Below are 27,745 nucleotides of genomic sequence, written 5' to 3' on the forward strand. Positions count from 1 at the left end.
GTTGAGTGATCAGTTTACACAGGCAACAGTTGGCTAGCTAGTCCAATTGAATTATTATTCTTTTTGATTTTATTTCCTGCAGCACTACTTCCTGAATAGTCCAACTGAATTATATTGGGTAACTTTCATTCACCAGGTATCCAGTTTTGAATGTGATCACAACAAAAGATCTCTTTCTGAACTGTATAGATTGTGCTATATGTTACCACACTCACACTTTTGTTTATACATTTAATTTAGTGATTACGTTAAAAACTCAGCTTAGTATAAAGGCTGCTTATTCCATGCCTTGCTCATTCTCAGCAATCAAGTTGATTAAAAAAATAAGTTTTTTTTTTTTATTGAAGCCTAGGCTATACATCAGAGTTCACAGCTGAATATGACATTTCTAAAGATGGAGCAGGCTTGAAGATTATACAGTTTTACAGGATACATGCTTGAATGACATAAGAAGTTTTAATTCCTAAGAAACTGTTGAAAGAAAGAGCAACTATTAGCAAATCCTGGTTGTTGGATGAGGAGGCTAGAATTGTTCTCAAAAACTTTAACAGTAATTACTTTAGAATACTAGCAAAAAGTTATTAGTAAAAGTTTGCTTGGATAATGTAATAGCCGACAGGAATAATTCAAGACTGAAGTATTCTGACGCATGTATTTGGAGAATTATAACCCTTGGATTTTTTATTTTTTAGAAAGGGGGTCTCACTCACTATGTTGCCCAGGCTGGTGTTGAATTCCTGGGCTCAAGAGATCCTACCGCCTCTGTCTCCCTAGTAGCTGGGGTTACAGGCAGGTGCCACCTTGCCCAAATCCTTGGATTTTTTTTTTTTTTTTAATAATCACAGTTTGCCTTATTCTGATGAGGTATTTATGGAAGCCTTATCTGGAAAATGGAAGATTTTCTCTGAAAGGCAATACTAATTTAAAAAGCCTTTTTTTTTTTTCAGAGGCATCAAGTTCTCAATTTATTATACATTGTAACACAATTTCTAATGACCTACTTTAGTGGAAGTAAGTATGGACGTTTCAAGATTTTTCCCTAGGCTTCTTGTGACTTTTATGATACTACCATTTTCTTGTTTTGGCTCTTAAGACACCATTAATATACCCTAACAATATTTTCAAGTGCCAAAAGGAAAGAAGAGAAAGAAATTGAGGACAGTAGCACTGACTGCAAGGGATGAAAGAAATATACGACAGAAGAGTCAGTCACTTAGAGTACAGGAGAAACTAGCAGACTGGAGGAGGCAGGCAAAGCATTGCTTTTTTTCCAAGTCACAAATTGGCAACAGTTTTTCATTAGGCAAATGACACCCAGAAAATGCAGACAGTTGATCAAAAATGATGTAATGTGGCACAGAAGTTTTAAAATGTAAATAAGATTCCAACTTAAATTAAGACTATGACTGGTAAACTGAATTGCTAAGTAGTAGTATTGAATAAAATCAGCTTATCATAATTAGCATGGTTAATAAATAAGAGAGATGACTAATATCTGAGGAGAAATGGAGCATGTTCATACGCCTAGAAAATGCTTTTGTGTTTGCAGTGGTTTTCTGGCTTTAGTAGGGGTACAAGATGCTATGGTGTTTGTCAGAATGTAGGTTTCCAGGCCACTTTCCCAGAGAGTAGACTTACCAATTTTAGGACAGGGTTTCTCAATCTCGGCACGACTGACATTTCAGGTGGAATAATTTTTTGCTGTGGGACAGTGTCCTGTGCTTTGTAGGATGTTCAGCAGCATTCCAAGTCCACTAGATACCTGTAGCACATCTCCCCCAGTCATGTTTCCAGGGATTGCCAAATATTCCCCAGGGGAAAACCACTCTCTTCCTTTGAAAATCATTAGTCTAGGGTAAAGCCTAAGTGAGAGGTGACAGTGTGCTGGCAGTCCTTGCAGCCCTCGCTCACTCTCAGCGCTGCCTCTGCCTGGGCTCCCACTTTGGCAGCACTTGAGGAGCCCTTCAGCCCGCCGCTGCACTGTGGGAGCCCCTTTCTGGGCTGGCCGAGGCCGGAGCGGGCTCCCTAAGCTTGCGGGAAAGTCTGGAGGGAGAGGCCCCGGCAGGAACTGGGGCTGCCCGTGGCACTTGCTGGCCAGCGCGAGTTCTGGGTAGGCGTGGGCTCAGTGGGCCCTGCACTCACAGCAGCCAGCCGGCCCCGCCGTCCCAGGCAGTGAGGGGCTTAGCACCTCGGCCAGCAGCTGTTGTGCTTCTCGCAGGGCCTTAGCTGTCTCCTCGCGGGGCAGGGCTCAGGAACTGCAGCCTGCCATGCCTGAGCCTCCCCCCTGCCACCGTGGGCTCCTGCGCCACCCAAGCCTCCCCCACGAGCACCGCCCCCTGCTCCACGGTGCCCAGTCCCATCGACCACCCAAGGGCTGAGGAGTGCAGGCACACCGAGCGGGACTGGCAAGCATCTCCACCTGCAGCCCTGTTGCGGGATCCACTGGGTGAAGCCAGCTGGGCTCCTGAGTCTGATGGGGACTTGGAGAACCTTTATGTCTAGCTAAGGGATTGTAAATATGCCAATCGGCACTCTGCATCTAGCTCAAGGTTTGTAAACACACCAATCAGCAGCCTGTGTCTAGCTCAGGGTTTGTGAATGCACCAATCGACACTCTGTATCTAGCTACTCTGGTGGGGACTTGGAGAACCTTTGTGTGGATACTCTGTATCTAGCTAATCTAGTGGGGAGGTGGAGAACTTTTGTGTGTAGCTCAGGGATTATAAACACACCAATCAGCACCCTGTCAAAACGGACCAATCAGCTCTCCTATAATGGACCAATCAGCAGGATGTGGGTGGGGCTAGATAAGAGAATAAAAGCTGGCTGCCTAGTCAGCAGTGGCAACCCACTCAGGTCCCCTTCCACACTGTGGAAGCTTTGTTTTTTCACTCATTGCAATAAATCTTGCTGCTGCTCACTCTTTGGGTCCACACTGCCTTTATGAGCTGTAACACTCACCGTGAAGGTCTGCAGCTTCACTTCTGAAGCCAGTGAGACCACGAACCCACCAGAAGGAAAAAACTCCAAACACATCTGAATGTCAGAAGGAACAAACTCCGGACACACCACCTTTAAGAACTGTAACACTCACCACGAGGGTCCATGGCTTCATTCTTGAAGTCAGTGAGACCAAGATCCCACCAATTCCGGACACATGAGGACTTGCAGTTCTAGGAAGAATACACAGGTGATTCCAATGAATGTGTTCAGTGGACCACACTTAAGAAATGAACTAAGGTGTTATGAGTTGAGCTGTGTTCTCTCAACATTTGTATGTTAAAGTCCTAACCCCCAGTACCTCAAAATACGACCTTATTTGGAAACAGAGTAGTTGCAGATTTAGTTAAATTAATGTCATACTGGAGTAGGGTGGGCCCCTAATTCAATTAACCCTGGTGTCCATATAAAAAGGGGAAATTTGAACAATAGATACCCAGACAGGGAGAACATCATGTGAAAACTGGAGTTATGTTGACAAGCCAAGGAACTACCAGAAGTTAGGAGAGTGGCCTAGAGCCTTCAGAGGGAATAGGGCCCTGACAATACCTTGATCTGACTTCTAGCCTTCAGAACTGTAAGACAAATTTCTGGAGGGTTTTTGTTTTTGTTTTTTTAGAGACAGGGTCTTACTCTGTTGCCTGAATGCAGTGGCACGATCATAGCTCACTGCAGTCTTGAACTCCTGGGCTCAAGTGATCCTCTCCCCACCACCAGTAGCTGGGCTTATAGGTGCAAGCCATCATGCTTGACAACTTTCTGTTGTTTAAGCCATTCAGTCTGTTATGGCAGCCCTAGCAAACTAATACATCAAGAATAAATAAAACACAGGTCAGTTAAGGATGGAGACAACATCTGAAGCAGGATCAGGGTGAACAAAGAAAAGATGGCAGATTGACACCAATTCCTGATTATCTTTCTCAGGACCTGACACAAAATAGGTACTCAAGAAATTCATACTTTTTATTTTTATTAAGCACTCTCCAAATAAATCTTACCTAAGTACAGTAGTCACCCTCACCCCCTATGCCTGGTGAATATGTTCCAAGACACTCAGTGGATGCCTGAAACCTCAGATAGTATCGAACTCTAAATGCACTATGTTTTTTCCTATACATACATACCTATGATAAAGTTTCACTTATAAATTAGGCACAGTAAGATACTGACAACAATAATAATAAAATAGAACAGGCTGGGCGCCGTGGCTGATGCCTGTAATCCCAGCACTTTGGGAGGCTAAGGTGGGCAGATCACCTGGGGTCAGGAGTTCGAGACCAGCCTGGCCAACATGGCGAAACCCCACCTCTACTAAAAATACAAAAATTAGCCAGGCGTGGTGGCGGGCACCTATAATCCCAGCTACTTGGGAGGCTGAGGCAGGAGAATCACTTGAACCCTGGAGATGGAGGTTGCAGTGAACTGAGATTGTGCCATTATAGTCCTGGCTGGGAGACAAGAAGCTGTCTCAAAAACTAATAATAATAAAATAAACTAGAACAATTTTAAGAGTGTACTGTAATAAAAGTTACGTATGGTCTCCCTCTCAAAGCATCTTAGTGTACTGAACTAACCCTTCTTCTTGTGATGTGAGATGATAAAATATCTACATGATGAGATGAAGTGAGGTGAATGACATAAGCACTGTGACATAAATAGCAAATAAGTATTGTGACATAAATAGCAAATTCCAGAAATAAGCGATTCATAAGTTTTAAATTGTGCACCATTCTGAGGAGCACAGTCTGCTCTGTCCCTGCCCAGATTGCCATTAGCCAGTTACTGTCTGGGTTGTCAGACTGTTGCAGTGTGACAGTGCTTGTGTTCATGTAACTATCATTTTATGTAATGATACCCCCCAAATGCAAGAGTAGTGATGTAACATTTTTGGGCCATGGTTGACAAAATCTTGGAAAGTGAAACCAAGGATAAGCGGGACTGCTTTATTAAGAGCAAAATCTTACAACATAATGTATTACTTTAAGAGGTTGAAATTAACCATCAGATTCCCTGAAAGGCAAATGGAATGCATAAGTTATGCCATTATTCATAGAGAAGGTAATAAGTAAATTTGAAATTCCATACAAAGCAAAAATACAATGAGTGTGGGCACACTGTAGCTTTAAGAAAAGTGTTGACTGTTTCAGGTCACAAAGACACTATTTAGAGTATAGCAAGTGTGACCATGTGTCCAACAGGCCACACAGTCATGTGCCTACCCAGAGTGGGCAATTCATACTCTCCCACTGGAAGGATGAAACCCATTGTTTTAAAAGAGTTTAAAAGGTATGTACCCTGATAGTTTCATTTGTAAGAAAAGTAAACATTGCTGTCAGTTATTATCAGCAAGACAAAACAGGAGCACAGTGTCAAATGTCAGTCTTTTTCTCCTTAAGAAAGATATAAAAAATCACACGAATAGACATCTTAGTTCTTGTTTCCTCCTACAATTGAATTGTTGGGGGGGGCGGGGCGAGGGAGACATACAAGAAATCTGTGAGAAAAAAAGGGGCAGGGGAATAAGTCTCCTTGCCTCAAGATTTTAGAAAAAAAGTTGTAAACTTTCTATTGCAGATAAGGCTCCCACAATTTATTTTTCCTGCTCCCATAAGCATAAATAGTTAATGATAAAAATGGTAAGAGGCATTGACAAAGAGCACCTTGAATGTCTACAAATTAAGGTGAGTGATCAAACACAAGGTTAGGCCTAGACAGCTTAAGTGTCCTCCACAAATCAGGATAAGCGTTAACAGGACATTAACCTGGAAGCCTTTACCAGACTCTAATTTGGATATAATTTTACCTCACTAAATCCCTCACCTTCAATCAAAATACCTTTCCCGCGTGCCCTTCACAGTCCACGAAGTTGCTGCCAGATCCCAGCTTAAATCACTTTTCGCTTTCACAGACCTCCCTCCTGGGCAAGGTGGTGGGGTGGATAATGAAGTTTGGCACCTGATCTAAATGGCCCCAGGAGGTTAGGATAGGAACTACCACTTCTCAGGTCTGTTATCTTTTTCCGGAAGAGGGCAAGACCAGTAGAGAACTGACTCAGCGTCTCCAACAAGAGGAGAGCTGCACGCAGACAAAACAGACCCGGGGGGTGAAAAGCGGAAGTAAACTGGTGTTTGTGGCACCACTGATAGTATTATACCTTCTCTGACTTCTCCAATATTTTTTTTCCCCAAGTGACTCAATCTTCTCACCCAAACTAGGCCAAATGAGGGGTTAGTTGTTCGACTTCTTCTCAGAGTGCCTCTCTTCTTCCTCACACTCTCTACGCCTCCTCTCCGCACACGCCACTTCCCCCCCGACCCTAAAGTTAAGGGCTCACGCCCAACTAGCTCCTAAAGTCCACGGCGAGCAGCTCCAGTCTGGGGGGGGGGGGTTGCCTAGAAGTAGGTCTGACGCCGAGCAATCTAATCTCCCACGTCTGATCTCTCAGGCTATTGTGCCTCGAGGGGAAGTCAGAACAGGTGAGGGCGGCTGGAGGGAACCAGTTCCGGGACAGGCAACGCACAAGGCGAAAGTGAGGGTGCAGGGCAAGGAACGGAGGGAGGGACAAAGGCGCGATAAAGAACGAGGGCGCCCCCCGAGCGCCGCCTATCTCCTCAGGATCACCTTGCGCTGACCTAGTTACACGGAGAAGGAAGGAACCCCAGTCGACCAGGGAGGAGGGCGGGGCGGGATGTGGGCGGGGTCGCGGGCGGGGCGGGGCTTAGAGTGGGATCTTTATGGGGCTCGCCTGTGATTTGCAGATGGATTCGAGGCGGAAGCGGGCTGGGAGGCGTCGGCGGCGGCAGCGCACGTGGTGACGTGCGAGGGGGTGCGGCGCGAGCGGTCGGCGGCGGCGGAGGCAGTGTCTCCCGGTCGCGCGTGGAGGTCGGTCGCTCGGAGGTGCTGGGCGCAGTTTCTCTGCCTGCTGCTTCGGCGCGGCTGTGTCGGCGAGCGAGCGAGTTCCCGCGAGTTCTCAGCGGCGCTCCCCCGTCCTCTCAGTCTCCACGGACTGGCCCCTCGTCTTTCTACTTGACTGCTCCCCCCTTCCGCCGCCTCCTGGCGCTTTCCGTTGGGCCGATTCCCGCCCGCTTCCTCCTGCTTCCCATCGAAGCTCTAGAGATGAATGTTTCCATCTCTTCAGAGATGAACCAGGTAATACGCGCTGGTTCCCCGAACGGCAGATGAGGGAGAGGGCGCGGCTAGAATCCGAGAAGAGGGGATGGCGCCGGCGGATGGGAAGAAGGTGGGAGGCGCGGAAGCGGTGTCCTCATCAGGGGAGGCAGCCCCAAGCGGCCGCCGCCGCCGCCGCCCTCTGGGACGTGAAGCCAGCGCCGCGCTGGGCCCGCGCTCCAGCGCTGCCATGGTTGCCAAGTTGCGTTGGCGGCCGAGAGCGGGCGCCGGCCGCCTCGGAGTGCGCGGAGGCTCGAGCCCCTTTGCTACACTGGCGCGGGTGAGGCAGGCTGGGAGGAACGAGAGTTTTTTGCTCGAAGGGTTTTGGGGGACCTGGGTTAGGGCGCCGCGGGGCGGGGATGACCCGCCGGAAGGAGGGCGCGGGACTCCCCGTTCTTGCTGTCAGGAACGGACGCCTCGCCTTGGGTTTGCCTGGGGTTTGGGATTCTCTTCTGGAAGAGCTCCCGGGACTCGGCTTGTGTGGGCGGGCAGCCAGCCCCGGGCCTGGAGTAGGGTGGCACGGAGTCCCCGATCGCCGTGGGCCGCGGGGTCCTTTGTTCCCGCTCCACGTTGCCCGCTTTTCTTGCCAAGCGCGGGGAGAAGGGGGCGGGAGGAGGGAGGGAGCGGCTGCCCTGACGTGTCGGTACTGAGTGACTGCGGGGCTGGCCAATCCCGGGCGGGGGTGTGCGGGCGCTGGGGGCCTCGCCTCGCAGCCTGCGGAGTGGGCGCCGGCCTGGCTGCGCGAAGGGGAAGGCCTGGGACGCTTTTTCTTTTTTATGAAAGAAATCAGTGGCAAGATTTGCTCTTTTTCCGTCCCTCCACGCTTTTGTTTAAGTGTCTCTGATTATAAGCTCTTGATGATAGGAAGGTATCAGGCTGAGGGTTGAACCTAGGGTAACTTGAACCACTACTTGAGAACTACATTTACTTTTTCCCCCAATACGTAGTGGACATATCTATTGGTTTGAGACAGCTGACATTTCAAGGAGAAATCAGATGTCCAAAAGGGCGCATTTTTGTTTTTTAATGTCTGTTGCAGTGATGGAGCGTTAGAACACCTTGGCGTCAAGCTATTCGTTGAGTGTGTTGTGATCTTCTGTCAATAGATGACAACTCTGGAAGCCTAGTACCACTCTTAACAGATGAATAAGTACAGCATGGACTAGACTGCCACAGGCCATGCTTTCTTTTAATAATTCTAGCACCAGTGATTGACTTAGGAAAAACAAAATACTGATGATTACTTTTAGGCTAAAGCCTGCTGACACTTCTGTCTTAAAGATACTGAAAGAGAAGTTGTATTTGTTAAGTCTGGACGTGAGGTAAACATGGACTTTAGAATTGGATTGAGACTAGTATCATTTAATGCCAGCTGGCAGGCTACTTATCAAGTTTATAATTTGGTAGCCAGAGGTAAACAGAACTTGAGCCACTGACCAAAGAGAGCCCTGGAATGGTTTTCCTCTGTGTTTTCCTCATAGATGAAATCTCTAGTTAACTAATAGATACTAATTTTTTATAGCCATTGTCTTAATTTGTAGTTGATTTTCTAACTTTCCCCCCAAGACAAAACATTTCAGGTTTTAGTCTTAGTTTTAAATTAGTGTCTTTTTGCCTACTTGCTTTTGGAAGGTGGGATTTTGTTTTTCTTGCTTGAAGGATTTGTTAGCTGGTAATTAAATGTAGTTTTGCAAATACGTTTTTAAATATAAATGTTTTCCTGTTAAGGAAGTATCTTAATAATTGATATTAAGATGAAGTAACTCTAAGTAAGTCATTTCATCCACTTTTTAGCAGTGCGATTGTATAGTCAAATCCTGCAAGTAGGAATTATTAAAGGTTGGGGGTCTTCCCACCATGTCATGTGCTAGTGTGTGTGTAAATTGAAGTATTGTAAGAGAGTGATTTCTGGGTTTTTGTTAAAACAACAGAAAATACATACTTGTAAACTACAAGTTGTATATCTTGTAAATGTTTCTGAACCTATACTTAACATCATACTATTATATTTTTGTTATTAACATGCAGATACCTCAGCATTAGAACGTCTCAAACCAAATTCTTCCTTTCCTTCCTTCCCTCCTCCATGTAGCAAACTATAAACGACTTTGTGTTATGCTTTTTGGTAATTGATTTTAATAACGATGCCACATATCTTAATTTTGATAATTGATGTTAATAAGGGTGCCACATATCTAAGATAAAATATCTTAAGTCCTCACTGCCTTAAAGGAGCATGGGTGTACAGAATCTTAACTGCCGTTTCCATGCTTTACTTATTCCTCTAGACCATCCCCCACATTTCTGCTAGGATGCCCTATGCTTCCTTGTTTAAATCCTTCATCTACTTTCCATGCTTAGCATTGTTTAAACCTTGGAATTAGGCTCTCTTACTTCCTCGCCCACTATTACCATATGCATCCTGCAAATCTACAATCTATCGAAACTGAAATAGCTGCAGTTTCTGGAATATATTTGCTATCATACCATTTTTCCTTTCTGCTCAAGCTATTTCACAGCTTGTTTTATCTTTCTGACTGGCCTGTGAAGTGTTCAAGGCTAGAGAACTGAGTTAACTTCTATTGTGTTATGATATGAGCATTCCATTTCAGTTTGTGCCTTCCATATGTTTGGTGCTACATATGTTTGTGTTGTAGTGAAAGAATTACAAAACTATGAGTATGGATGGAATGAATGAGTTCGGTGAGTTTTCATATGCATGGATGGTGATGGTGGTTTTAGAGGATACATTGGAAAGCTGTAACTTCTGATTTTAAAAAGATCTGTTGATTTACTTTGTATTATAAAGTCTTTCCTTTAAAAATGCAGTTGATGGCTACTTGGTGGGAGCTGACTGCCCTCAAACGATTGCCTTTTGTTTTATCTTGGTCTTACTGAAGGCCAGGGAAAATTTTAGCAGAGGCCATATTGTGCCTACCTTTTTAACAACTCTTTGATAAGACCTGTTGAATTGTATTTCACTTAAGCTAATCTTTCTGGGCTGTGAACTTCTGGGTGTTATTAAAGCAGTTTAATTACTCATTTATGAGTCTTCGGTATTCCTTGCAGTGGCCATAGAAGTATGCTGAATTTATCTGAATATATTGTATTTGATCCTTGTTTTAATTTTAAATGTGTAAGAATAGTGACCTAGGTGTAGATTTAGTTGAAAGTGTATTTTAAATACCAAACAATTCTACGTTTTATACTCTTATATGACTCTGGGATGTTTGGACTTTTGGTTTGGATTTTCAAAGAAAACAATTTTCCCCATTTTTTAATTCCACTAGTTATCGTGCTTGAGTTTTATAGACCAAACAAGATCTCCCGTCAATTTGGGGAGTAGTTTAAAACTCTTGATTTGCCCTAGCTCACTTTAATGAAAGTAAATGTGAACTTTCAAAAACGTAGTTTTACAGACAGGAATTGATCTGATCCCCTCCAAACTTGAGGTGGGTGGGAAGTAGGTATATAGTGTATGAGGACAATAATTGAATAAAATAAGTTTGCATTAACTTAAATGTCATCTAGATTTGGGCTGGCTTTTAAAATCAAGTAGCTTTGTACTCTGATCAGTAGATATTAAAGAGATGAGGTTCATATTATGACCTTGATGTACTAAAAATCAGGTACTGTCATGGAATTAGAGTAAAAATAAATAAAAATCAAGCACTAAATATAGGATTCATTTTACTGCAAAACTCATAATAATATTGTACAAATTTGTCTGATGCAAATTGCCCCAAAAATTCTCCAGTGTTTTCTCCAAGGGCTGCAGTAATTTTAACCATTTTTTTCCAAAATAAATTTTAGGTAGAACATTCAATTTGTCCAATACAGTAAGTGGATACCATTTTTATTTTTTGTTAGATCAAGTTTAGAAGTAAAAAATGAATAAAACTGGTCAAAGTTTAAAATAGTACCTTCATATTATAATGTTTTTGGCTTTTCAGAGGATGCATTTTAATATAATAATTTGCATGGGGACTCCTTCCTCTTACTCTTATTTTAAGAGCAGCTTATGAAACTGAAGTTAGGAGTTGCCAACTATGCCTGTGAGTTGACCACGCCAGTATAAATCATATATATATGAAAATTTTCTTAGTTTGAGCCGGGTCTTGGCTGAAAATGTTTGAAGGTTTCTTTAGGATAGTGTGTTCTCTCTGTGTACAAAGAATTGTGTATATTTGGAAAACATTTGTTAGAACTAGTTTCTTAGAGAAAAGCCAAATTAACTAACCTAGATAAAAGGTAGAGCAGAGGAAATCAATATTACCTAATGCTGTGATATAGTTTTGATGCAGGGGTAAGTATTCACAACAATCCCAACCCGAATTGGCATTCTTGGGTTTCCTTGAAATGAAACCTGTTACAGAGAAACCTGTTAGGACACACGTTGAACTAAACATAGTAGGTTTGTTGAATTCGAACTGGACCAGCCTACAGTGGAGTCCTGTGGTAAGTGATTATTCACTTTCACGTAATTGTTAGATTTAGAATTGTTGTATTCTAAATCTGTATAAGGCAGATAATCTTAAGATATCCATAAAAATGAATATACTTGCACATATTTCAGGTAAGTTATTCCTTAGTTCTGGTTTCCAGAATTAATAGCAGTGTAATAGCAGTTCAGGTGATTAAAAAATAAGTACCGTCTGAATTTGACACAAGTAATTGATGATGTGAAAACGAGGGAGGGAGGATAGGTAGGAAGACTGATTACCTTGAAGATTAGGTTTGAACCAGAATGATTCCATTGGTAGTTTATTACTGTGGATGAGAAAAATGATCATACAAAGCACAGGCATCAGTATTTTCCCTTCTGTTTAGTTTATTCCAACAAATTACTCATCTATGTTCAAGTTTTTAGGCTAGTCCTGGTAGAGAGGAGATGGGATGGATGCAAAAGATGAACAAGACAGAAGGTTTGCCCATGAGTCAAGGAAGATAAACAAGTATATATAAATACAGCATGAAATAGACCAGCTGGAAGATCATAAATACCTCTCAGATAGGGTTCTAAATGTGGAGGATGAGGAGAAACTGCTTCCCAACTGGGAGCATTTGGCAGAGGCTCTATGGCTGTAAGATTTCCTCTGGCAGAGGTTGGGTTTAGGGCCTTCCAGGTAGAGAGAAGAACTTGAACAAAGTTAACAGAGTCTGGGAAGTGCAGAGTTCATTTTGAGGAACAGTAACGTAGTATATATGCTTGGGAATAATGTCTAAGGTTGCTTGCTGGCTCAAAACAGATCGCATGTTTGCATATTAGTTGGAAATTAATAGTAAAGAATATTAGAGTTAAACAGTATTGACATTTGTTTTGTAGTCTTGTGCTTTTACACCTCTCATAAACATAGGTCATTAGCCCCTGCCCTTTGGGAAAGGACTTTTTTTTTTTTTTTAATCACTTGGGTTGTTGCAAGTTAAATGAAAAATGTTTATGTGGAATTGCATTTGTGTTCTTTTTTCACGTAATGGGAATATTTTTGCCATTTATCTCAAATCTCTTGAAGATCAGGATTTGTTTTACATGATCTGCTCTACCTAGATCAATGACATTTTGATCATTCTGAATATCTAACTTAAATTTATCATTGTTATAGATTATGATGCATCATTATCACAGAAGAAATTCGTGTCTATAGCTTTTAAGGACTTGATTACATCATTTTCAAGCCTGATAGTTTTGGAATCACCATTAGAGCTTAAGACACATCTGCCTTCATTTCAACCACCTGTCTTCATACCCTGACGAAGTGCGCCTTTTAACACTCCTTTGTCCTTGGATTACTTAAGAGTTCCCAGAAATACATTTGCCACCAACAGAGTAGGTAAGTGAATGTTCTCTGCCTAGTCCAGTATTAAGACACATTGTTTTTCTGAAGATGATATGTCGAGTACAGTAAACGTTTCATACTTTTTTTTTTAAAGGCAGAGAAGTCAGTAATCATTTGAGTATAAGAAACATTTTCATATTTTTCTTTTCTATATTTTGACTTTAAATAAATCAGTTACTTCAAATTAAAATTTCTTACTGCCTTTTTTTTTTTTTCCTTAAAGAGATAAGGTCTCACTCTGCTGCCCAGGCTGGAGTGCAGTGGTGGGATCATAGCTCACTGCAGCCTGGAACTCCTGGGTTCAAGTGCTTCTCCTGCCTAAGCCTTCCTAGTAACTGGGACTACAGGTGTGCGCCACCACCATGACTGCCTAATTTTTACATTATTTGTAGAGACAGGATTTCACTATGTTTCCCAGACTGGTCTCAAACTCCTGGGCTCAAGCAATCTTCTTGCCTTGGCCTGGCCTCCCTATTACTGTTCTTTATTTTATTTTTTAAGATGGAGTCTCTCTGTTGCCCAGGCTGGAGTACAGTGGCACAATCTCGGCTGACTGCAACCTTTGCCTCCCAAGCGATTCTCCTGCCTCAGCCCCCACAAGTAGCTGGGATTACAGGCATGTGCCACCACGCCTGGCTAAATTTTGTATTTTTAGTAGAGATAGGGTTTCACCATGTTGGCCAGGCTGGTCTTGAACTCCTGACTGCAAATGATCCACCTGTCTTGGCCTCCCAAAGTGCTGGGATTACAGGTGTGAGCCATAGCGCCTAGCCTATCACTGTTTTTTAATTATGCATTTTGTGTAGTCATTAGTCAGTTGTTTATAAATAATGGTAAAAATGCAAAAGTTTTAAGTTCCCATTTATATTTATATAATCTGATGAGATAAATGATTTAGAATATATGAAAGAAAGGGAACAGAATATAAGTTCATCTTTTTAAATCACTATATATGTTTCAAAACATTTATAAAAATCATTTCATAGATACAGTGCCAAGACTAATCAGACTTTTTAAGTTTGTGTATTAGGCAAGTTCTGCATATAAGTCTTGATTATATATAATTTTGAAGACTAGAAGCAAATTGGAGGCCCTTTAAGGCAACTGAAAAGGGCTAGGATTAGGATAAATAACAGTTTTTCTCATTTGTGGGTAAAGGAATGACAGGAGCCCAAATCCAAGGAAACCTCTATGTACTGGCTATTTCACCCTTTCAGGCTTTCAGGTTACTTGTTATATGGGTTTGGGCAGGATGGAGTTTCCTTTCCTTCCCTTCAGAATGAATTTGCTTAATAGGCATGGGAACCCAGCCAAAATTGTTGAGATAGCTGCTACTGTTTGAATCCTTTAAAAGTCTTATGACCAAAGTATTAGGGAACAAAGACTTGGACATTCAACACAGGTGTTGTTTCAGCAAGTTTTTGTATGATGAAATTTTTATGTGTTGTTTATAGGATGGAATTTGAGAATAAAAAGACTGTATTACTCTTTAGCATTATATTTTTAAAACCATCATTTGCAAGTAAAATAACTCAGCTTTCTTTTCATCATTTAGCCAAATTTATAAGGAAAAATGATTCCCAATGGATATTTGATGTTTGAGGATGAAAATTTTATTGAGTCTTCTGTTGCCAAATTAAATGCCCTGAGGAAAAGTGGCCAGTTCTGTGATGTTCGACTTCAGGTATTTTAAACTTAATTCAAAATTTATAGAATTTTTTATTACTAAAAGCCATAAGTTCGTAGATTTGCTTATTTTCTTTTTCATAGGCATTTAATGAAATGATTTTTAAAAGCATACTGAGAAATGTAAGATAAAGGAATCTGATATAGTAATTAGCTAGAGAAATACGTAATCCACAATACTTATAATTCTTCATAATTTCAGGTCTGTGGCCACGAAATGTTAGCACACAGAGCAGTGCTAGCTTGCTGCAGTCCCTATTTATTTGAAATCTTTAATAGTGATAGTGATCCTCATGGAATTTCTCATGTTAAATTTGATGATCTCAATCCAGAAGCTGTTGAAGTCTTGTTGAATTATGCCTACACTGCTCAGTAAGTACATTTGAAGTAAACCATATTATTAGGGAATATCTTCAGAAAATTCCAAGTCTTGCTACATATATTTAAATTAAGTGTGTTTTAAGGCTTTGGTATCAAAAATAACTTTTTTTTTAAATAGGTTGAAAGCAGATAAGGAATTGGTAAAAGATGTTTATTCCGCAGCAAAAAAGCTGAAGATGGATCGAGTAAAGCAGGTAGAGTATCAGAAGTAAATAAAATCACTTATGGAGTCTTATTTTGTGTGATCGCAATGCTGAATTTGTCATAAAACATCTTGTTAGTTTCAAGGACTTGAAAATGTCCCTTTTTTCCCTCAGAGTAGTCAATATGTTATTTTAACTGTTTGGCTATAATAATGTAGCAAGATCACACTTCTTCTCAGATAATTTGGGCTAAAGTCTTACCCTTTCAGCAGTCTTCTCTGGTAGGGTGGCTATGTCAGCCTTTGATAGCATGAATTAAAATTAATGTTTTTCTTAAGAGTTAATCACATATGTCCTCAATTCTGTGTTCTCCTAAACTTCCTGTGCTCTCTAAAAGTATTCCTTCTAGAATTTAATGCCAGTAAAAAGTACTTTTGGAAAACAGGTGTTTAATCCCCTAATGCATGGGGGTCAGTAAACTTAAGGCCTACTGGCCAGCTGCCTATTTTTATAAAGTTTTATTCGAACACAGCCATGTGTGTTCATTTACATATGGTCTAGGCTGCTTTCCAGCTACAGTGACGGAATTGAGCAGTTGTGACAAACAGAACGGCTGACAAGCCTAAAATGCTTTTACTATCTGGCCCTTTAAGAAAAAGTTTGATTTGCTAGCCCTTCTTTTAATACCACTCCTTTGTTCAAAAATCATTCCTTAATTTACAGCACATATCCTTGAGTTTAGTATTCTAGATTTTCCCTTATATAGTTGCTGTCTTTCCAAAACTATTTCCTAGTTATCTTTTCTCCAACCAAATTAAATTGTTTGCAGCATCTTCTCTACTTCTGTCTGCATTCAACATCAACATCATCTCTCCTGTAGAGCCCAGTTCAGATACTGCATTTCATGAAGCCTTACCAAATTATTCTACTTGAAAATACTTATGTGAACTTACATAGCATTTCAATTTGTTGCACCTCTCCTTAAACTAAAACTTACATATCTGTATGGCATAATTTGATGTTTATCATTTGTATACGTGTTATTACCACTATTACATTTGTTGTATTAAGACAGTGATTTTTGATTCTTTGTATCTTCACATAGTGTTTACCACACTGAACATTAAATATTTGTTGAATAAAAGATATATAAGTGTTGGCACTCATATATTTCTTTTCCAAGGTTTGTGGTGATTATTTACTATCTAGAATGGATGTTACCAGCTGCATCTCTTACCGAAATTTTGCAAGTTGTATGGGAGACTCCCGTTTGTTGAATAAGGTTGATGCTTATATTCAGGAGCATTTGTTACAAATTTCGGAAGAGGAGGAGTTTCTTAAGCTTCCAAGGCTAAAGGTAAGGAGTAAAGTCTATAAACAGATGTATACTATCTAGTTCCAGGCATGGAATCTTGGTCTGTGTTTCAAGCAAGTGAGTAATGATTATGAAATAATACATTGAAATTATATTGTTATTCTTAGCAGCGTAATAGGTTTCTACCTACCAGTTTGTTTACTTTGTTTTTGATTACTGGTTCCTTACAAATTAGAGTAAATGTATGGAATGAATTGTGCATCTGTGACATCTTTATTATGAAATTGGGAATTAAGCTGAGAACTAGGAGGCCAACACTGATCCATGTCATTGTTTTTCCCAATTCTAGTTGGAGGTTATGCTTGAAGATAATGTTTGCTTGCCCAGCAATGGCAAATTGTATACAAAGGTAATCAACTGGGTGCAGCGTAGCATCTGGGAGAATGGAGACAGTCTGGAAGAGCTGATGGAAGAGGTTAGTTTTAAAGTAAATGGGATTCAACCATTTTTAAAAATTATTTTGCTATAACATGAAGGATTCCCTTTCACTTTTATTTTATAACCATGACCCTAAAGAATTTAAATTTTGCTATAGGTACCCCTAAGCTGAGAAACAGGGGGGGTGTCCAGGTGAGCTGAATGAACTGTTCAGTTTGGTCTTCTGCTTTTCTTTTTTTATTTCTTTGCTTATTATGTGCTGTTAACTTTCTTTAAAGTAGCATGTAATTTGCTTTAGAAATGGGAAGTGGTACTGAAATTTTCTGTAGATTCTTAATTTTTCTTCACAGGTTTTTGCTTTAAATTTGACAAGTAGGTAAAAGCTTCTAATGGTTGTTCCTCCCCATTGATTTATCTCCCCATAGGTTTATTAACAAAACTAGGATACCCAAGACTGAAGAAACAAGAAGAAACCTCAAGTGTATTGACACGTAAAGAAGCAGCAGTCCTGCCCCAGTTCTCCTAAGAAAAATCCGCTGTGGGCAGAGAACGATGATGATTTAATGGTGTTTACTCCTTTACAGGATTCTTGTCTTTAAAGCTGTGTGTTTTTCAATGGTGTTGTTCATACATACAGTCACTCACTTAACTTGGGCTACTTTTAAAAAAAATAACGCAAGATAAAATTGATGGAGAAATGGTGGGAATTGAAAACACGCAGGTGGAGCAGTGGAGTAACTTTGAGTTTCTCTCTCCACTTAAACCTTTCAGGGTTCCTTTATGAGGGCTTACCAAATCTGTTAGGCCTGCAGAAACACTGTCATCATTATGTTCTAAAAGGGCTAACAGATTATCTTTAAATTCTGTGATTCCCACTTGAAAGTCAGATGCATTTGCTATGTATTTGCATCTGTCTCAATGGAGATGACTCTACAGCTTGCTTGAATTTTTGCATTTGTTTTTTCTTTGTTTTTCTTGACATTGCTTACAGGAAGGAAATATGTTTATGCAAACCAGACCACTTATCTGCAAAGGTGTAAACTATATTCAGTATTTTATTGTAAATATGTATATTCTTTAAGAGTATATATTGTACTAGTGCTTTTCTTCTTACTGTTATATGATGGAAGCCATGAAAAAAATGAAGATTTCTTTCAAGCCAATCAAGCCAACGACTCTTCAGCCAGTATTGGAAGATTTTGTATTTGATTTTGGTTTTTTGTTTTTGTTTTTGTTTTTTAATTTTTACCACCATGACATGTATTTTTCTTTACCTCCGGATCCTGCCAGAGTAATACGTCAAGAAGCTCAAGAAGCACACTGGAGGTTACCTTGAGGCGTTTGTGTAATCTGCATACTAGTGGAGTAGCCATGGTGACCGTAGCCACATGGGTGTTCTGTTGCTGTTTTGCAGGTTCAAACCTTGTACTACTCAGCTGATCACAAGCTGCTTGATGGGAACCTACTAGATGGACAGGCTGAGGTGTTTGGCAGTGATGATGACCACATTCAGTTTGTGCAGGTACACATTGCACAGTCTGAGGTAACCTCAGGTTAAAATTTGACTAGAGAATTTGATAGCATACTTAAATTTTCCTTTAATAAAGGAAAGTGGACCAATTTCATTGGTATAACTGGACAGAAACATTTTTGGGAGAAAACAAGCATATCTTAGAGTTAGTATTTTTGCGACATGAAAAGATATTAACAAATTAGGAAACCCTATTGAAATTTTTTTCTCATAAAGCGGGAATTACAAATAGTAAAGGCCAATAAGATGGAACAATATAGAAATTATTTGGGAAGATTATGAAAAGCAGTTGTTTGTGTCAGGCATGACTGATAGTTTTTTTTTTTTTTTTTTAAAGGGGCAGGGGGACTTAAATTGTTGATGGCTATGAAAGAAATTTTGGATGTTACCTTAACTACTGAGCTGTCTTACTGGAAATTAGAAATGGTACAGTTCAGATGGACTATACAATGTAATAAGTTTAAAAGTGGTGGATCATATGTTAAAACCTGATCTAGATGTTTCTTTAACCAAAATGAATTAAAATATAGTAGAGTTCCACTGTGCTGATTGAGTTACTTTGCCTTTTATAAAATCCAATTTTATTTTTCCCCTATAGTAAACACATAATTATTCAGACACATTATCAACAATTACTAGAGAACAAACTTCTCAGGTATAAATTTTTTAAGTTTATGGACAAATACAGAAAAGTACACAAGTCATAATTGCCACATAGTGAACCTACCAGTGTAAACACTACCCAAGTCAAGAAGAGAAGGTTTCTAGCATCCTGGCAGCCTTTCTCTTGCCTCTTCCCAACTGTTTCCCTATAGTGCTCCCAAAGGAAACCATTATCCTACCTTCTGACATATTAAATTAGTTTGGCTATGCTTGAAAAAATTTATATAAATGGTCATATAGTATATTTTTTTATTTGGCCTTTAGCTCAAATTATGTTTTTGAGGGACAAGCTATAAAGCAGTCGACTCAACCCAGACTAAGGAATGCTTTTCTTTAAAAATCAGAGGGTAAGTGGTAGACTTAGTAGTAGCCTATATGGTTACAAATTATCAGGTGTTAGCTCTCTCTGGTGTCCTGTGGCAACAGTGGGTGAATATCTTTATTTTCTAAAAGTCTTGGAATTTGAATTAGTTGAGAACCTATGTTTGTGCATTTTGAATATATTGAGGATATTTTCCCCCTTAACTCTAAACATTTCGAGTTAACATTTTAAAAGTACGTTTTCAACATGCAGAGGTTGAGTGCCCAATAAGTGGCAGGCCATAATGTTCGGTGTGGCAACACAAAAATGTGTAAGAGACAGTTTCTGCTTGTAGGACCTTCTAAGAGTAGGCGAAACAATACAGGCTTATGAGAGGTAGCTACGAAAAGCCTAAAGGAGAGGACACAATGAGACAGGAGAGAAGCCAGGGATATTTCACACAAGAGGTAGCTTTTGAGCAGTGTTAGGATTTAGAGGAGTCTGCATAGCAGATAAAGGGAGAGGTGTTAGATAGCAAAGAGTATCTGCAAGGATGATACTCTTGGTATTGCAGGTCATAAGACTGGGAAAGTAGGTAAATGCTCCCTGAATGGGGCTTATACTTTATCCTATAGGCAGTGGGAAGCCTTAGGTAAGAATACAGTGATATGAAAGTTTTGCATTCACAACTTTAGTAATAGTGAAAAACTGGGGAACAGTCTAACTATTATGTGGCAGTCTTTGGGCTGGGATATCCCAACTGATTTCTGGTCTTATTTTCTAAAATTGTTGCCTTGGACCCTTCCTATTTTTATAACCAGACACAGAAAATCAATAAAAGTTTGAGCCCAGTTTATAAACTATTGCCAGCAGTAGTTCAGGTTTTAAAAAAATGATGAGGGCTTAATCTAGGGGCATGAAGGAGAAAGGATGGATTTTTTATCTATGTCTATAAATAGACATTTATATTTACAAAGGTTGACTTAGCAGGACTTAGTGATTGCTTAGCAAGATCAGGGAAAAGGAATAATTTGAGAATAAGTGGGATTCTGACATGTGTGACTCATTAGAATGTGATGCCATGAATAGAGATCATGAATTGAAGAGGATGAGAGGGACACATGTTAGACTTCAGGAATAGAAAAAGGAGGTTGAGAAGAAGCCATTAGAAAAGTTAGAGGACAATAAGAATCTAATCGTGTTGTAAAAGCTACCTAAGGTAGGAGAAGAAAGTTTGAAGGAGGACTAAACTGTACACTGTCAAGTCCTCTGGGAGGTCATGTAAAATAAGGTTTAGGGATATATTCCTTACATATAAAGGATTTAACCAGCATTTCTATAGTAGGCTTGTTATTAGGCATTGCTTTTGGGCCTTTCTCTTTCACAGTCATTTTCTCTTAATTATAGTTTGTACATTAGAACAGTTTTTTACCTCAATACAGCCTCAATGTAAGCATCATCCATTTGTGATATTTGGATCCCTTCTTCCCATAGGTTGGGATGAGGTTTTATGTACCTTGTAATTCATAATAATAGATAAGGTTAGATAAGTCTAACCTTATTTTTTATTCTTAATATTCATAGTATAAAAGTGATATGAACAGATGCATTCACAACTTTAGTAACAGTGGAAAACTGGAAAACAGCCTGTCATAGTGTAAATCTATTTTATACTATGACATAACTTGTCATAGTATAAAAAGGGTGGGGTTTATCTTCATAATTCCTAATCTTTATTTTAGCTGTATTGCCTTGAGCAATGCATATCTTCTTGAGTTTCAATATTTTTATCTATAAAATGGGTAGATAATATCACCCTCACTGGACTAAAAGAGATGATGTAAATAAAGTACCTAGTAATATCTAGATACATAATAAACATCTAAGTGGAATTTAATGACAACCATTGATAATGATACATTCCCTGCCTTTTCTCAAAATAGCCTACGTATGTTGTAACCACACTCAGGCCTAACTTTTGATATAGCTTTTTCTTATAGCTTCAAGTAGCTAGCAAAATCTTTTTCTCAATTACTTGTTATATGGCCTTTTGCTTCCACTAGCAACAGAAAATTCCATTAGAAATTTTACCTATCCATGTGTTCTGGCCGTCTGGACCAGCACAAGTGGGATGAGCAAACTAGGCCAGGTGCTGAAGGTGCTACCTGTTCATTTGGCAGTTCCTCTCAGAGTAGTCTTTACTCTTCCAATTCCATATGATCATATCCTTTGGAAGTGGCAAAAGCTAAAGTAATTGGAAGGAAGCCATCAAGGAAAACTCATACATGAGAACACATGTGTAAAGTAGTTCTCTTACAATCATTTGGAGATTGACAGCTTTGTTCATTTCTCCCTCTTTAGTGTTCTTGTATATTCTACTTTTGTGAATATTTGGTTGTTTTTAGTAATTTTAGTTTCATTTCTGATTACTATTTTCTTGTGTTTTGATGTAATTTTGTCTAGAAAACTACTCTATAATGCCTATAAGGTAATTCTAAAGAAATATTCTTTAAGTGTTTCTTGTAATTGCCACTTTTTTCCTGTGAAGTACTTTCAGAGAAACTGGATGAATCTATATCTGCTTACGTTTTGCTGGCATTGTATGAAGGATACCTGTACATATGATTTAGTTAGGTTTGACAATTTCATGAAAATAGTGGGTTAAATGTATTCTCTGTTAATTCATTCTATTTTAAATTTATAACATTCTTGTAGAAGATTCTATACTTAATATAAAAGTAATTATAGATTGGTTTTTTCTTCTGCTGAGGTCTTGATTTGCAACATGGTTTTCAAATTGTTAAAATTGAGCTTTTTCTTACCTAGGCTAATTGTGTAGGTGTAGTTGTCTCATCATTGAGTGGAGATGGAAGTATGCCAGTAATTTGTGTCATTTGGAAAGTGTTGGCTTGAGTTAAAGTTAGTGTCCTATAAATGTCATATATAGGTGAAGGATACTCAGTGTTGTGGAGTAGCTCAGGAACAAAGGTACATCAGATGTGGTCTTTGGCTAGGTTTCTGTAGCTACCTTTTGATTTTGCAGAAAAAGCCACCACGTGAGAATGGCCATAAGCAGATAAGTAGCAGTTCAACTGGATGTCTCTCTTCTCCAAATGCTACAATACAAAGCCCTAAGCATGAGTGGAAAATCGTTGCTTCAGAAAAGACTTCAAGTAAGTATATGACACTTGCCAGATTGTTTTCAGCTTACCTATTTTTAAGAAGGAGTGTTGCCAATTTAATACCTCTTAAATTGACTACTCGAGGAAAAAACTCAGAAGCAATTAAATTTGGAAAACGAGAGCAGATTGTTCCAGTCTGGGATGTGGAGACTGTGGAGTCCAATTCAGGATCATATATACCAACCGAAAGTAATAATTACATCTTAAACATGGAACTCTTGTGCTTACAGATAACACTTACTTGTGCCTGGCTGTGCTGGATGGTATATTCTGTGTCATTTTTCTTCATGGGAGAAACAGCCCACAGAGCTCACCAACAAGTACTCCAAAACTAAGTAAGAGTTTAAGCTTTGAGATGCAACAAGATGAGCTAATCGAAAAGCCCATGTCTCCTATGCAGTACGCACGATCTGGTCTGGGAACAGCAGAGATGAATGGCAAACTCATAGCTGCAGGTAAGAACAGAAGCATTCAACTGGCTAAGCATGTAGATGGGCATTTTTGTGACATGCAAACTTTCAAAGAGAGGGTTTAATATGCCATCACCGCAATCCAATAAGACAGAGAAATAACAATACTATTGAATATGGCTAACCTTCAGTTCAATCTGTCTCTAATTTTTAAAAAAAATTATGTCGTGGCTAAATTTTTCTAATATTCAAGCCGAGACTAAGCAGTTTACTTATACTGATAATGTTATTTTTCAGCTATTACAAGCATTTAGTTAAAAGGTCAACTAAGGCATCCTTAAAAAGTTTTAATACTTTTTCTCATTGTGCAGATTTCTTAAACTTACAGGACTGGAAACCGTGGTCCAGTTTAATATTTTAAACATAAATCTTTATGGTTTTATTTTTTACCAGGTGGCTATAACAGAGAGGAATGTCTTCGAACAGTCGAATGCTATGATCCACATACAGATCACTGGTCCTTTCTTGCTCCCATGAGAACACCAAGAGCCCGATTTCAAATGGCTGTACTCATGGTAAGCGCATTATGTTGCAGGAGCAACCCCTATTTAGCTTTTTCCTTGTAACTTCAGGATGTTAGAAATTCTCATCTCTCACTTTTGGCATAGGGCCAGCTCTATGTGGTAGGTGGATCAAATGGCCACTCAGATGACCTGAGTTGTGGAGAGATGTATGATTCAAACATAGATGACTGGATTCCTGTTCCAGAATTGAGAACTAACCGTTGTAATGCAGGTAATAATAGTCTTCTCCTGAGATATCCAGTATTTAAATATGATAATTAAATTATCAATATGTAACTTTATTTTATACTTACATAGGAGTGTGTGCTCTGAATGGAAAATTATACATCGTTGGTGGCTCTGATCCATATGGTCAAAAAGGACTGAAAAATTGTGATGTATTTGATCCTGTAACAAAGTTGTGGACAAGCTGTGCTCCTCTTAACATTCGTAAGATGATTTTTTTTCCTTTTTTTTTTTTTTTTTAAGACCTTCAAATCAACAGTACGTGTAGTATACACTTAGAATCTGGGAGATGTAGCAATAATCTTGACTTGACTTTTCTTGTAGGGAGACACCAGTCTGCAGTCTGTGAGCTTGGTGGTTATTTGTACATAATCGGAGGTGCAGAATCTTGGAATTGTCTGAACACAGTAGAACGATACAATCCTGAAAATAACACCTGGACTTTAATTGCACCCATGAATGTGGCTAGGCGAGGAGCTGGAGTGGCTGTTCTTAATGGTGAGTGTTGGGATTTGGAGAGGTGAGGAGTAGATAGTGGCAAGACTTTGTTCTAAAACTCTGAGAGAAAAGGCCAATGATAACTATAGTTGTACAGTTAAGAATTCAGAAGCAGTCATCTCTTTTGATGCAATGGAGATTAAGGTGATTTGTCCTTTAGAAATATATTTTCTAATCAAAGACATAATACTTGATATATAACTTAATTCACCAGTCTTTTGATGGGTGCACTGAGTGAATTTCCAAGTCATTTTCTTCTATAAAACATATCCATAATGCATCATCTTGAATTTTGAGTTTCCCCTTCTTTACAGCCAGAATTTAAAGAATCTGATCTGCAAAACAAATGCAAATCCTTAGTCTTTTCCAACTGTGTACTCCATACCTAATTGGAAATATAACCTTTAGACTATTTTAACAAGTTTCCAAAGTATTAAACTTTTTAAATGTAGACATAGCTTTCTTTCCATCTCCGTTTTATTAACTTTTAATGTCTAATTATATAATCATAATTTAAAAATTAGCATTGTTTTTGGTACCAGGGTGAATCTTAGTAGGCTTATGGTTCAACTGGTGAAGGCTTAAGTATAGACACAGCCTGTTGGCCTAGAGCCTTGTCAGCGTGCTTTACAGATACATAGAATGCAAGCTGGTTAAGTGATGGTCAAATGAAAATATAATGAATTTGAGAATCAGTAATAAAATTTTTTCTAAGCTACAGAGTATTTATTGCTAACATTTTATCTATTTGAAAATAGTCATAACTCTGTTTCCAGAAGAAATTTCTGTACCACAATATTTTATTTTTTTAATTGAGACATGGTCTCACTGTGTTGCCCAGGCTGGTCTCGAACCCCTGGGCTCATGCAGTCCTCCCACCTCAGGCTCCCATAGTATTGGGATTATAGGCATGAGCCACCGCACCTGGCCCCAAAATCATTTTATACAGTTGGAAAGCCCTAAAATATTTTTCTGCTTTCCTATAATCTCTTCTGAGTCTTAATTCTGTACATTGGGCTGATATAAAGTCCAGTGCACAAAACTATTCTGGTTTGCTACTTAGTAGCTGCATCTGTAGGATAATTGTCCAGCTTCTTCCTGCTTCTTTTCTTCTTCTCTGAAATAATAGTAGTAACTACCACAGAGCTGGTGAAAATTGTACTTTATTTACATGCTGCTACTGCTTCCTCTCCCTCCCCCTTTTAAGTTGCCTAAGTTCCACATGGGAATGGTTTTTTTATTGATTTGATTCCCAGCTCTTAGTATTTGTCATATTAGTAGGCATTTAATAAATTCTTTTTGATAAAATGAACAGGCGTTTTAAAAACCACTGATTTTTAAGCATAAGACAGATTTAGGGGAGTTTTACCTTATTATACTTTAGTCTCTGGATTTACCCCATCTCATTTCTCTTTTAGGAAAACTGTTTGTATGTGGTGGCTTTGATGGTTCTCATGCCATCAGTTGTGTGGAAATGTATGATCCAACTAGAAATGAATGGAAGATGATGGGAAATATGACTTCACCAAGGAGCAATGCTGGGATTGCAACTGTAGGGAACACCATTTATGCAGTGGGAGGATTCGATGGCAATGAATTTCTGAATACGGTGGAAGTCTATAACCTTGAGTCAAATGAATGGAGCCCCTATACAAAGATTTTCCAGTTTTAACAAATTTAAGACCCTCTCAAACTAACAGGCTTAGTGATGTAATTATGGTTAGTAGAGGTACACTTGTGAATAAAGAGGGTGGGTGGGTATAGATGTTGCCAACAGCAACACAAAGCTTTTGCATATTGCATATTATTAAACATGCTGTATATACTTTCTGTGTTTATTTGGAAAGGAATGCAAAGATGAAGGTCTGTTTTGTGTATTTTTAAGACTTTGGTTATTTTACTTTTTGGAAAAGAATAAACCAAGAATTGATTGGCACATCATTTCAAGAAGTTCCCCTCTCCTCCACATTTGTTTTGCCAATTTGCACATTAAATGACTCTTCCCTCAAATGTGTATTATGGGGTAAAAGGGGTAGGGTTTAAAGATATAGACAGTTGGGTTTTTTAAGGGCCCTTTTTCAATAACTGGAACACTCTATAACAAAGGATACTTAAATAGATGACATTGACTATTTTTGTTTTTATTAAAAGGAAGCTTACATGCCTACCAATATTTAATCTTTTATGATTGCCTTTTTATAACTTTTTATATTCTCAGCAGAGTGCTTTACCAATTGAAGTAAAATGTGGCAGGTTGGAGTTATTGAAGCAGAGTGGCAGTCTTCAAGTTTGCAGAGTAGGGGTCTGTCTTTTAAACTCTCTGAGTGCAAACTTCAGAGCTCTTGCCTTGGCTGCAGTTTTTTTCCTTCAAGAATGCAGTACTAACATTTATTTGAGTGGAGTTACTGAACAGTAACATAGCTGTGATTTTTGGTATTTGAAACACTGGTTTTAAATATTTTGACTTTTTGAGGGTATGTTTTATATAGCAAGATACTATATAGCTGTAAAAAGCGGTGTTTTATCTTCTATATAATTCCTGTTTTTATTATTAACAAAACAGTCCTTAATAGCAGCCCTCAATTGTGAAAAAAATTAAACTACATTAGGTTGTGAATGCAGGTTTTATCAGAACTATGTTTTTATTCAGTTTATCTGTTCATATGGATAAATATTGGTTGGGATGACTTGGTGTCTAATGTGTAGTGCTACACACCTAACTTATGGTGCCAAAATAGCATGTCCTAATGCTTGCTGCTGATGCAAACACATTAAAGGTACTTTGCAGGAAATCCTTGCACCATGGGATTAATATCCAATTGCTGCTTGTACACTCATTCATTACTAAAAGTTTTGAGAAATTTTTTTTCCAGTAATGAGCTTAAGAAATTTGTGGAAAATAACTCACCTGGCATCTTACATCTGAAATAAGGAATGATATAAGGTTTTTTTTTTCTCACAGAAGATGAAGCACACAGGAACCTAATGGGCCAACTGGGATGAGATGAATATTCAGTGATGACTATTCTGAGATGTCTATTCAGTGGCTAACTTGGGTTAGGAAGAAAATAATTAGGTATTTTCTCCAAATGTTCACTGGTACTCTGCCACTTTATTTCTCTCATCTGTTACACAAAGAACCACCAGGAAAGGAAATCAGTTTGGTTGCTAACTCTGTAATTCCTATCACTGGTTTGGTTCTGGACTAAAACTACATTGACAGATTGAATTTGCCTAATATGATGACTGTTTTTAATATGGATCTGTATGTGTTCTATTCAGCACAAGGAAATAAAATTTTAGTTGAGGATTCAGCACTAAAGTCCTTGAGATCACTTCTCATTTCATAGGTGACATGCTTAATGCAAATAACATATGGGAATA

General features: G+C 39.1%; 2 protein-coding genes and 1 long non-coding RNA gene across 6 annotated transcripts in view; 1 reads left to right on the forward strand and 2 right to left on the reverse strand.

Moving 5' to 3' along the window:
- Positions 1-6,634, reverse strand: part of LOC131381818 (uncharacterized) — a 60,182-nt gene extending 53,548 nt beyond the window's left edge. For all 3 annotated transcript variants that reach the window (XR_009210768.1, XR_009210769.1, XR_009210767.1), the window contains exons 1-2: positions 5,821-6,634; positions 3,095-3,173 (exon numbers count right to left, since the gene is read on the reverse strand). This is a non-coding gene — a long non-coding RNA (uncharacterized LOC131381818). The remainder of the gene's footprint in view (positions 1-3,094; positions 3,174-5,820) is intronic.
- A 212-nt stretch (positions 6,635-6,846) lies between these two features.
- Positions 6,847-27,675, forward strand: IVNS1ABP (influenza virus NS1A binding protein). Of its 2 annotated transcripts, XM_058430372.1 has the most exons (16): positions 6,847-7,149; positions 12,771-12,998; positions 14,560-14,688; positions 14,893-15,062; positions 15,190-15,265; positions 16,398-16,571; positions 16,879-17,004; positions 18,382-18,489; positions 22,506-22,635; positions 22,875-23,099; positions 23,508-23,629; positions 23,723-23,849; positions 23,936-24,067; positions 24,188-24,361; positions 25,780-26,080; positions 27,324-27,675. In XM_058430372.1, exons 3-15 carry the CDS (start codon positions 14,578-14,580, stop codon positions 26,031-26,033), a joined length of 1,929 nt encoding a protein of 642 aa, XP_058286355.1. In that variant the 5' UTR covers positions 6,847-7,149; positions 12,771-12,998; positions 14,560-14,577; the 3' UTR covers positions 26,034-26,080; positions 27,324-27,675. The 2 variants fall into 2 exon arrangements, with proteins under 2 accessions (XP_058286355.1, XP_031993157.1); XM_032137266.2 differs by having other exon boundaries at positions 25,780-27,675.
- Positions 24,612-27,745, reverse strand: part of SWT1 (SWT1 RNA endoribonuclease homolog) — a 141,460-nt gene continuing 138,326 nt past the window's right edge. Inside the window, exon 21 of the transcript XR_009210684.1 lies at positions 24,612-24,696. The gene's annotated coding sequence lies outside the window, so the exon portion shown is untranslated. The remainder of the gene's footprint in view (positions 24,697-27,745) is intronic.

The sequence above is a fragment of the Hylobates moloch genome, unplaced genomic scaffold, assembly GCF_009828535.3.
Source record: "Hylobates moloch isolate HMO894 unplaced genomic scaffold, HMol_V3 SCAFFOLD_18, whole genome shotgun sequence".
Taxonomy (NCBI): domain Eukaryota; kingdom Metazoa; phylum Chordata; class Mammalia; order Primates; family Hylobatidae; genus Hylobates; species Hylobates moloch.

Coding starts and splice junctions, on each gene's coding strand:
- IVNS1ABP (XM_032137266.2), top strand. CDS start 14,578: ATGATTCCCAATGGATATTTGATGTTTGAGGATGAAAATTTTATTGAG. Junction 17,005..18,381: donor TGGAAGAGCTGATGGAAGAG/GTTAGTTTTAAA, acceptor GCTGTTTTGCAG/GTTCAAACCTTGTACTACTC. Junction 23,100..23,507: donor TGGCAAACTCATAGCTGCAG/GTAAGAACAGAA, acceptor ATTTTTTACCAG/GTGGCTATAACAGAGAGGAA.